Source organism: Garra rufa, chromosome 13 (assembly GCF_049309525.1).
Source record: "Garra rufa chromosome 13, GarRuf1.0, whole genome shotgun sequence".
NCBI lineage: Eukaryota > Metazoa > Chordata > Actinopteri > Cypriniformes > Cyprinidae > Garra > Garra rufa.
In genome coordinates, this window is record NC_133373.1 from 120,418 (window position 1) to 132,228 (window position 11,811).

Consider the following 11,811-nt stretch of genomic DNA (forward strand, 5'->3'; position numbering starts at 1 on the left):
AGAAGGATGATTGTACAAGCAAGTAATTTTAATTTACAACATCTGAGGTGGTGAGATCGATAATAGTGATTATATCACACAGTGGGGGTCAGTTGAACTGCTGTTTGAACTGATGTCCCATCGGTTCTGTGAATGTGTTTTGAGTGCGACACCACTGACTACGAATGAATTCATATGACTGCGCTCGCTCCCGTCGCCGTTTCGTGAACGCGCGAGCCACATAGAGAGTAGTAAGAGCGCAGAGTAGACACGGTTAACTCTTTGTACCGACTGGAAGCTGCACCGACCGGTGCATGACAAATGATTTGACCTTCAGCGAACCGGAGGGCTGATCTCTACCATTCAGACGTTTTCAACACACCACACCGGACTAGTATCGGATCGTTTTACCGCGTCTGATCGTTTTCTTTTGTAAACACATTTTTATTTGTTAGCGAGAGGTGGCCACGTCCTTGATTTTTCTGTCCTCGCGGTTTGGAAAAACCTAACATACTGAGTGGTTTCACCCAGGAATGGATACTGGAGTTGTCACTGAAAAGAAAAGGTAGGGATTCCCGTTTCTGCTTCAAAGAAAGTGATCTGCCAAGCGAAATTTGTTGTGTTTTGTATAGTAAACAGGCCAAAAGAAATTCTTCCCCCGTCACACAGAACGTGTCGCCATTTTGTGCCGGATAGCTAACCATACAACTAAAAGCAAGTTTAAACCCCCAAAATCGGCTGTTTGTCTTTAAACAAGGGTTAAATGTCATTCTAAAGATTTTAAATACTCATTTTTGTCGCGCTGTAACGCTTTTACTGAGGTAACAAAGCGTCTACTATCTGTCTGTGGAAGGAAGCTAACGAAACTAGCTAACTGTTACATGCTCACTTAAACTTGCCCTGATTTATTGCTTAAACGGTTATAAACTGTTTATAATTGTATAGACATAATTCCCTTCTCATGAGAATGTGTAAACACGTTGTTTATAGAAGCACTGACATCTTTCAGAATAACGTTACATGTTGAATGCTTATATTAAACGTAAAATACATACACTATCCCATAGTGTAATGATCAAATACTAAATGGTGAATACTAATGTTGTAGTTTGTATTCTGGTGTACTTTATTCAGCTCTGAATGTTTATTTTCTAAGATAAAAGGAGCCATGGGCTAGCCAATATGATGGATCCCTTCTTTACCCCTCAGACCACTTGACCCTACAGTTCACATTAACTCATAGCCCTTGTTCATCCAGCCTGTCTGGCATATTTGTGGATAAAGGATTGGAAGCAGGAATTCATCCTTGGGTTTTGCTGACTCTCTCTTATTCTTTGTCAGGCCTGTCATCAGTGTGGGCTCAGATGAGATGAGATAGAAATAAGTGTTGGTATTACTAAGGCTGGAAAATGTTGCTTGGTTTTTCGGTACTAGTAAATTTACAGGAAGGATGACACTGGCATTGTAGTTAAGCTAAGATCCAGCATGCCACAGTTTATATTTAAATATAATTTGCAGTTCAGTTTGTTGAGTTGTTAGAATTATTGGTTTAACCTATGTTGTTTTTCTTGAAGATGTGGGACTTTCTCATTTAGGGTTGTGACCATGCATGCAAAGTGTTGTGGAATGTGTGTACAAAATTTCTATTACAGAAAGGATGTTTGCAGGTCAATTTGACTGGCGTATTTCTTAATTAGAGCCAGCTACACAGACCTGAAATACTTTTTTTGGATGCATTTTATCCTAGTTTCTTAACTACCCTCTGATGGTATTTGCGTTTAAATGTATGCATTTGGCAAACACCTTTATCTTACCTTTATCCCAAGAATCATACTCTGCATTGAAAGTGTACATTTTTATTAGATTTGCTTTTTCTGTTCTACTGTTTGAGCATTAAAATGTTACATATTCACTGTTTAATGTTAAAGTTTTGCTGTTTCACCTGATTTTTCAAATAGTGTGTTCTTTGCATAACGGAATCCAGTGACCCCAATCATAAAAATCACACCTAAATTTTGTTGTCATAACAGTACTATGTGATAGACCTTTAGTTTACAAGCTGTTTAAATGGAATAATACCTTGTTTTCAGTGGCAATATTTTCCTCTGACATTATTTTGGTTGGCATCCAAGTTCAAGCCTGTACACGCTTTTTGCATCTCTTCTCTCAAATCTTAATCACTCTCAGAATTGACGTCAAAGCAACTTCCTGCCTGGTCTTGTGGCAAGACCTCTATCAGTTCGAGTGTTGAAATGTGGCCCTCTTGTTATGTTTTCCTCGTTAGAAGCAGCATTGAGTCAAAAGAATGTCTATTGATTCTGTCAGTGTGTTTCAAGGTCTTGCATGTCATCTATACGAGTTGAGGAATATCGGTAATCGTGTTGTAAAACCGGCCACCTTTTAGACCCATGTCAGTTTTGATTTATGGATCAATATTCAACCAGCTCAAAAGCCTTGTATTTTTGTTCTTGGGTGGAATGATTAGATGGTATGACAAATCGTATATCATAGTGTGAGTACTTCTGAATAACCAAAATAGCAGTATGTCATGTTTTCAGACTGTAATTAGCTTGTGTATAGTATGTGTAAATAGCATGCAAATTTATTTACTTTGATATAAATGTGTCAACCATTAAGAGATTTTCCTACATTTTGCCTTTGCACATTAGATTTCATATGAATGCGTATCATGGATTCATGCATGATGCAACTAGTTAGTGGTTTGCTTGGTTTTGGCTTCACCTAAACCCAATCCGATGTATTTACGTTTGCACAGAATGTGTTCTTGCATGTAAGTGTAACAGATTGGAACAGAGCGAAAGTGTTTTTAAAGGTCAGATAGGGCTGCACGATTAAACGAACGATGTTGTGAGGTGCGTTTAGTCAATGAAGCTGGTACTTTGATTAGTAGTAAATCTCCATCACGTGCGTTCAGCTGGAGCGTTCAGAGGTGTAAATCACTGACAAGCTACGCCAAATCGACGTTTGGCGTAGCTTGTCAGTGATTTACGTCTCTGTGTTTTAATTGCCGCTCCAGCTGAACGCACGTGATGGAGATTTACTACTAACCAAAGTACTGGCTTCATTGACTAAAAGCACCTCACAACATCGTTCGATTAATCGTGCAGCCCTAATGTTTTTATTTTTAACCAGTGATGCTGTCCTGAAATGCAACATTTGTGATGAGATGTTCAAAAACGGTGAGAAAAATCATAAAATGTCACTAAAATTTCTATATAAAAACAAATGTAGATAAATTAGATGACCTCTCTAATTTACAAAGAACGACTGGAATACTCCTTGCTGAGCCCTGCTGTCTGTTACTTGGTTAGAAATTAGTTAGAAATGGACAGGCATTATATAACAACGGTAATTTCAAAATAGGCAATTAAGTTCTGCCAATAAATGAGAATGAATGAGAAGCTGGTGATCGCTCTGACAAATGGACTGAGAGAATACAGCAAATTGGATTTGCATAACAGATACAGTATCAGAACATGACGTCTTGATAAGTTTATCAGCTTACTTTACTAGCTTTTTTGTCATCATGATGAGACACATCTGCTTTAAAGGAAGCTTTTGTATTTTCTCTTCTCATTGTGTTTTGAAACCAAACATCAAACCTCATATTACAGTTACAGTTGAGTAAAAAGCTCCCTTTTGCTAAAGGGGCCTTCCAGCTACCCTGAGTAGTCAATAATGTAGACGTATATTATTGAGCATTCCATATATGGAGCTTACATAAGACGAACATGTACCGGCGCGCACAGACACAAACAGGCGGAAAACCACAATGAAGTGCGTGTGTGAATATCCCCTGTGCACATGGGTTTTCCTCTCTTTCTGGACAAATTATTTCCGCTTTGGTTCTGAAAATACTTTGATAGGGAGGGTGGGAACAGTTAGGATGCCGTCTGTCTGAAGATGCTGTTTTTTCCTGCTAGGGCACTAGGCTGTCTTAACTGTTTTCCTTCCTTTGTCTTGCGTGGCTTTGACGGTTGACACAATGCCTGGTCATTGTTCCTCATTGCTGCCTTGACCTTGGAGGTACTAGATAGGGAATATGTAGATTTGTTGCCAGTTGTATGGAGATCTCATTGGTCATTTAAATTATAAAGGGCTAAACGTATGTAAATAGAATCTGCATCACTTTGTGCACTCGTTGTGAGGCATTTTTGCCAATTCAGAACAATTCGATAAACAATTCAGTTTGATTCTGTATTTTTAAAATGCTCATAGAAGTATTTAACTACTTCCCCTGGTGTGTTTTAGTATAGAAAAAGAGAAACTACTGTTAAATGCAGTAAAATATGTAATCAGTAACGTAATTCAACTAGTATGATGATATAAAAGTAACTGACATCTTTTATATTACCTCAAGGCCACGTATGTAAATGAAGCCAAGAGAAATGCAGTATCAACCAGTTGATCTTTATGCGTGTCAGAAAAATGGCACTGTTTTAGGGCTGTCACTAGAGGGCGACAGATATATCGTCCGGCCGAAATATATCTACATTTCTGAGAGATAAAGGTAAGGCTTAAATTCTGATATTTCAAAGTCCCAAGGCCATGTATGTACTACATAGTTTACTAGTAAACTAGTAATATTAAGGGTTGTACGGAGCCCCTTACGTCACCTGTAGAAGAATAATAATTAATCCGTGGGGACGGTTTTGCAATTCGTTCCCTCAGTTTATAAACCGTTCTCACGAATTCTTAAACTGTTCCCTCAGTTTAACAATTCGTGGGTACGGTTTGTTAATCCGTGGACACAAATTGTTAAACCGAGGGAACAGTTTAAGAATTCGTGAGTACGGTTTATAAACTGAGGGAACGAATTGCAAAACCGTCCCCACGGATTAATTATTTTTCTTCTACAGGTGACGTAAGGGGCTCCGTAGGGTTGCTTTCACTTAGTGAAAGAAAATCATAGGACCGTGGGGAACTGGCATAATGCTACAGCTGGTTAAAGGTTTGCTTATTTGCAGTTAAGTTTAAAGACTGTAGTCTAAAACGATCAGCAGCTTGTTTGCTAACATATTAGCCCCAATGTTATAAGTTCTGTTTTATTTTTCCTGTATCCGAGTCAGAGAATTTCACTCTGTGCGTGGGGTGGAGAAGGCGGCAGCTCTCACGAACAATTGCAGCTTTGCGATTACTCCGCCTCACTTGGAGACAGTGATGCACGGAGGGTGGTTATACCCGCGGGTTGGGTAATAAAAAAAAAAAAAAAAAAAAAAGCATTCTAATTAATTGTGGGTGGGTCGCGCGTGGATGAGATAAATCAATAATGATGTAAACATTAACTACATTTTCTAAAATCTGAACCTGAGTTATGTGGTCAGGACTGTGGCGCCAGTTTCCTTTTAAATTAATTTTGATGATTGCACCTGATGCACTCGCGCCCGCACCATCCTCTCCGTCACCCCAGATACTGCGAGTTTATACCTATGGTCACGTTCAGATGTCAGTAAACGTTTTTTTTTTTTTTTTCAGCACGGATTTGGCTTAAAAGCACGAGTGATTAAGCCTATATACTGTAAGTGTGCAGCGATGTGCGGATCAGCTGTTAAAATGAACCATCCATTCATCATATCATCATGCAAAACTAAGAATTAGAATAATAGTAATAGGAAGATCATGTGCGGTTAGCTAAATCTGAGAAAAATATAGGTGCGGGTGGGTGGCAGGCAGATTACACTATTGCCTGATTTTGCTTTATTTCGTCATCAAAAGTAAGATTTTGCTCTCTTTTGTCGTCAAAAGTATTCTGAAACAAGTAACAACTGAGCCACTGTGCATCTCCATTTAAACAGCGGTGTTTCGTTTGTGAATGAATGTGTGTTTTTAAACGAATCTAGTGAAATGATTCAATTTCTCATTCATAAAGACAGTCATTTGCTTTATTCAGGAATGAATCAGCTGTTCGAACGAATCAAATGAATGATATGATTCAGTAATTAAAACAGTGTCTTTGCGCCATCTGCTGGCAGGTCCTCTCAGTTACGTATATAAATAATTTAAATTTTCTGTATTCAAAATTTTATATTTAAAACATTAAAGTTTAACATTAATCTCAGCTCTTAAACTTTTATGTAAATGATTGACAGTTTTTATATTATTTGTTTTATATATTTAATGCTTGGTCAGTTTGATTTGTTTGGTTTACTTTGGTTAAATCTTTTATAATAATACTGTGCAGTGCACAAAATCGGCTGCACATATCGGCTGACCCTGACCTCTAAACATCGGCATAGACATCGGCTATAGAAAAACCCATATCGGTCGATCTCTAGCTGTCACTAATGATTATTTTGGTAATCGGGTAGTCTTTCAGTTATTTTGACAGTTAATCGAGTAATCAGATTATTATAACTAATTAGTTTGAGGTCATAAAATAGACCTAAGCAAATAAAGTATCAAAAGCAAGCAATCATATGGTTTTATAAACTGTTAAAATACATGATGCATTATGAACAGAGCTAATGTTCATTACGCATTATAACAAATGACTGCAGGGGAATGCCAACGACCTGACGATTGTTTTTACACTTTACTGCGTGATCTAATTGTTGTTTAATACTGACTAAATAACATTTAATTTGAATGTCCATTTAATATTTGGCCATGACAAAAATGCTAGCCACTGTAATTTCTTGAATATGTGGACATTAAAATGTATAAACTCTTTTATTCTGAAACCACTGAACGGTTAGCATATTCAGAAAGATATTGATGTATTCTCCTGTGTTTGCGTAGATTTAAAAATGATTTACCTTACAAATCTGATGAAATGGCGCAAACTCACAACAATATGCAGAGATGGAGTTTGAGATGCTCCACACAGGCAAATGATAACAGTTGGTGTGGATTCTTATCTGTGGAAATTGCCACATCCAGTTATTTTGCCGGTTACTCATCATGGCCAAAATGCAATCTAGGATTTTTTTTTTTTTTTTTTTTCCAAATGAAGTACTCGAATTGAATCGAGGAATTGTGACAGCCCTACACAGTTTTTATTTTGTAAAGAGTAGCAAAGTTTCTGTACAATAAAACATTATATTAAGAGATGCTAACTGTAAAAATGGCTTAAGATGAGTGGTGTTCAGACTGTGTAATTTGTTTCTTGGCCAGTCAAATTGCCATTAATGGTTTATGATTAAAAATGGAAAGTAGTTATTTTGCTTCTGTTGATGATAATTCACGCAGATAACCTAAAACTACAATAGCTGTGTTTCCATTACCCAACTGAAATTGCAAATTGGAAATACGCCCAACTGAAGCATGTAAATTTTGCAAAAACTATATCGCAATTTTTTTTTTTACATTCGCATGAGGTGGTTTTTCAGGTAAAGCAAAAAAGAATATTTCTCAAAACTGCAACGGAAAGGTGTTTTTTGTGCACTTACAGCTCATTTGGTCTGTAAAATCACATGATCATTCTTTAACGTACTATAACCTCCAAGGAATGCGTCATACGTGGAGTGGCTTTCCTTGCCATTAATGCTTAAATAATTAATCCTTGCCATTAATGCTTGAATAACCCCTTATTTACACTGCACACGATTGCGGTGCATTACAGCTCACACACAGCTGCCATTTCAGAAGCGGTTATCTGCACTGCTTTGCTAAAGATATGTTTACGTCTCCTTTAATTAAAAATAATGGTGAAAAAAGTGCAGTGGCTACGATATTCATAAACCTACCGTGAGAGGAAAAAATTTAGTTTTAGTTTAGTTTTAGTCGCACAACATCGGTTAATGGAAATGCCGTAATTTCACAATCATTTTTTATCAGCATTTATAAAATTTCACAAAGGTTTTGAGATTAGATGTTTTAATGAAGCTCTGACGGATCTTGACCTCCGGCTTACAATGCATTAGGAAATTTCACATTGTTGCAATGTTAACTGTCCAATGCAGCTTTATTTCTCAGATGCTTCTTGTCGAATTAAACAGAAGAGCATCATTGACTCACTCAACACGGTCTGCTGTTTTTCAGGCGTTGACGTGTTTGTGCTGTTATTGCAAACGTTTGCTAAATCCAGTTCCTTAATGTGTTTCCATATCTGATTGCAAGCTTGTTTGAGGTTTAAAATCTTTTGTCAGCTAACCTGACAAACAGATAAAATGCTGGTTTTTGTTGAATTCGCTTCTGGGGATATCTGAGGTTTTGAACTTTCTGCTTAAAACCACTTCAGTAGAGTTTTCTGTGAAATCCTAGGATTAAGAAAAGACAAGTTTGGCTGAAGTGTCAGCTTTTGTTAACATTGAACAGTTTTCAACATTGGTAAACCGTGAATGAACACGACTGAAGGGGGTGGCTTTTGTTAAAGAGTGTGCATTACATTGTTGCTAGACGCATTGCTTGTTTTCTGAGCCCTCCATTCTTGCAGTGAACCGAAACATTTGTTAAATGTGTGGGAGTCGATTTTGGCAGTGACAGAATAGGCAGAGGTCCCAAGGGTAATAGATATTCTTCTTTAGAAATCATGATGAGAGACTCATTTTTAGCAAGAAGCTTTTTTTGTGCTGACCTATTTGTCAGGAAAGAGGTTCTTTTCTGGCCAAGAGCTGTTAATTGTTCTTGTTTGTACGACTAGTTACTTTATGGCTTGTTTGTGTGTGAAAGCTTGTTCCTCGTAGCGTGCCGAAAAGTTTATGTTGGGAAGTCTGAAAACTGTCTGACACAACAGCATTTATCACTTTTGGCTGGATTCCAAGGGTTGTAACTGTGTCTCTCACAGTATGCCCACACCCCTTTCGTTAGCCAGTCACAATCTTTCTGCCGTCTGACGTTGCAAGTTTTGATGCCATGCAAATGAGCCATTTTAAAATAAGTTGACCTTGCAGCTGCCCTCAAGCACTAGCACAGGAGGTCTCTCTTGTCACAAACACCTAGCCAAACCAACAAAACACTGTCCTTCTTTATATTTTCAGGGTGAGCTCGGAGCGCAGGAAGGAGAAGTCCAGGGATGCAGCGCGATCTCGCAGGGGAAAGGAGTCTGAGGTGTTCTACGAGTTAGCACACCAGCTCCCCCTGCCACACAATGTCACCTCCCACCTGGACAAAGCCTCCATCATGAGGCTGACCATCAGCTACCTGCGCATGAGGAAGATGCTCGGCTCTGGTCAGTACACTGATCGAAATATTTGCATCCACGTATGCAAAATAGTTACACCACATGCAAAAGGAAATCAAAACATGTTGTAAACAAAACACATTTTCCTGAACTTGCTATGAGAATCATTTATAAATCGGCTCTTGTCAGCCAAAGTAAAGCTTTTCTTTTCTTATGTTTTTTTTAAAGACATTAAGACTATAATTCTAAATATTAGTATTGTAATTTTACTGTGGTATGGTAAAGTAACTGATCTATTAATACAGTCAAAAGTTTACATACAGCTTGCAGAATCTGCAAAATGTTAATTATTGTACCAAAATAAGAGGGATCATGCAAAATGCATGTTGTTGTTGTTTTTTTAGTACTAATCCACAGCTGTGCTTTTTGTTTGTTTGGTGATAGTTGTTCATGAGCTGCTGTTCTTCAGGAAAAAATCTTTAAGTCCCACAAATTCTTTGGCTTTTAAGCATTTTGAGAACATATTTGAGTCCTTTTTTAACAATGACTGTGTCATTTTGAGATCCATCTTTTCACACTGAGGATAACTAAGGGACTATTACAGAGTGTTCAAACGCTCACTGATGCTTCAGTAAGAAAAACCAAGAGCCAGGGCTGTAAACTTTTGAACAGAATGAAGATGTGTACATTTTTCTTATTTTGCATAAATATCATTTTTTTTCATATAGTACTGCCCTTCAGAAGCTACACAAGATATTTGCATGTTTCCCAGAAGTCTAAATAAGTTAAATTTATCCTGATCTTCAAATTCAAACTCAATACATTGTGTTACCTTCTGAAGCATCAGTAAGCGTTTGAACCTACTGTAATAGTTGCATATGAGTCCCTCAGTTGTCCTCAGTGTGAAAAGATGGATCTCAAAATCATACAATCATTGTTGGAAAGGGTTCAAATACACAAAAAGGCTGAAAAACCAAAGAATCTCTGTGACCTAAAGGATTTTTCTGAAGAACAGGCAGGTAGTTTAACAGTTTAACAAGGGACTCATGAACAACTATCACTAAACTAAAAAAACACAACTGTGGATCATTCAGGTAACAACACAGTATTAAGAAAATCAAGGGGTTGTAAATTTTTGAGTGGAATAATTTTTATAATTTCAACTTATTGGCTCGTGTGGACAATATGTAAACGTGTTTTATGTAAAATACCTTATTCATGTCAGTTCTAAAAAAAAAAAAAAAAAAAAAACATTCATTTTGTATGATTAGTCTTATTTTGGTATAATAATTAACATTGTACAAATTCTGCAATTTGGACTTCAACTTTATGTAACTTATCTTTCCTTTGTGGGTGCACAATAATACTAGGTACTGATATGCACACTTTGAGAGTACTTTCCAAGTGATAAGCTGTTGTAACTCTAAAGATACTACATTTTCTGACACTATGGATGGAGCTTAATGTGCTTCTATGACCAAAAGTTTATTAGATGCTAAATGGTGTTTTATTGTGTTTGACAGATGAAGAGGAGAAAGAGAATGAACTGGAGAGTCAGCTGAACAGCTTTTATCTGAAGGCCCTGGAGGGTTTCCTCATGGTCCTGTCTGAAGATGGAGACATGGTTTATCTCTCTGAGAATGTCAGCAAGAGCATGGGCCTCACACAGGTAGCTAAATGTTTGTGTATTTGGCTGTTTAGGTTTAAAGCTTAAGTTGTAGCTAAGTAACTGCCATCTTTTCTCTCAGTTTGATCTGACTGGTCACAGCGTCTTCGAATTTTCCCACCCATGTGACCATGAGGAGCTGCGAGAGATGCTGGTCCACAGGACAGGTAAGCTGCACTTGAACATTTTTTCCCCAAAATATACACCAGGCATTAAAAAAATGCATTAAATGAGTTTTTGTCTGTTTAGGATCCAAAAAGACTAAGGAACAAAACACAGAGCGCAGCTTCTTCCTTCGTATGAAGTGTACACTCACTAGCAGAGGACGCACTGTCAATATCAAGTCTGCTACGTGGAAGGTGAGATGCAGATCTTTCTCCAGCCTACGTATAATTTCCCCATAGCATTAGCTTTTCCTGGTATATTTTTAGCTCTTTGTTTTAGAAGGATTAGATTGTATTACCCGGATTTGCTGATTTTAAATGATTCGTTTATGTTGGTGACATTATGAGTATACAGTAAATTTAACACGGAAGAAGGAAATAAAACTGGCTTATTGTGCACAGGACATCCTTATAGTAATCATTTATGACCTATCTGCTATAAAAGACTTTAAATAAATGTTTCCCCCTTCTCTCTCTTGCAACAGGTTCTTCACTGCGCTGGTCATGTGCGTGTGCAGGAGCGCAGCGAGGCTTCGGGAGACTCTGGCTTTAAAGAGCCTCCTCTGACATACCTTGTGCTCATCTGTGAACCCATTCCTCATCCCTCGAACATCGAGGTGCCTCTGGACAGCAAGACCTTCCTTAGCCGCCACACTCTGGACATGAAATTCTCATATTGTGATGAAAGGTTAGCAGGAAGATGCAACGTCTTTATATTAACCTTATGTTGCAAAGCGCAAGAAAGCTATTTCCTGTTGCATGCCAGACTTCCGATTCATTAACCGCTGTAGGTAAATAATAAAAGATTAACAGTGCAGTAAACAGTAAAACTATTTGCACTACAAACCAGTGTGATGATTATGATTATCATAATATATTAAAAGAACACAAGACTGAAATAACTGAAAGCGTATAAAACC

At 37.6% G+C, this 11,811-nt stretch overlaps 1 protein-coding gene across 1 annotated transcript in view; it reads left to right on the forward strand.

The window, feature by feature from the left end:
- Nucleotides 1–217: 217 nt before the first annotated feature.
- The window catches only part of LOC141283293 (hypoxia-inducible factor 1-alpha-like), a 20,408-nt gene continuing 8,814 nt past the window's right edge, over nucleotides 218–11,811 (forward strand). The window contains exons 1-6 of the mRNA XM_073816578.1: nucleotides 218–544; nucleotides 8,919–9,109; nucleotides 10,585–10,730; nucleotides 10,810–10,894; nucleotides 10,977–11,086; nucleotides 11,377–11,598. Coding sequence (XP_073672679.1) covers nucleotides 513–544; nucleotides 8,919–9,109; nucleotides 10,585–10,730; nucleotides 10,810–10,894; nucleotides 10,977–11,086; nucleotides 11,377–11,598 — 786 coding nt within the window. The 5' untranslated portion in view covers nucleotides 218–512. The remainder of the gene's footprint in view (nucleotides 545–8,918; nucleotides 9,110–10,584; nucleotides 10,731–10,809; nucleotides 10,895–10,976; nucleotides 11,087–11,376; nucleotides 11,599–11,811) is intronic.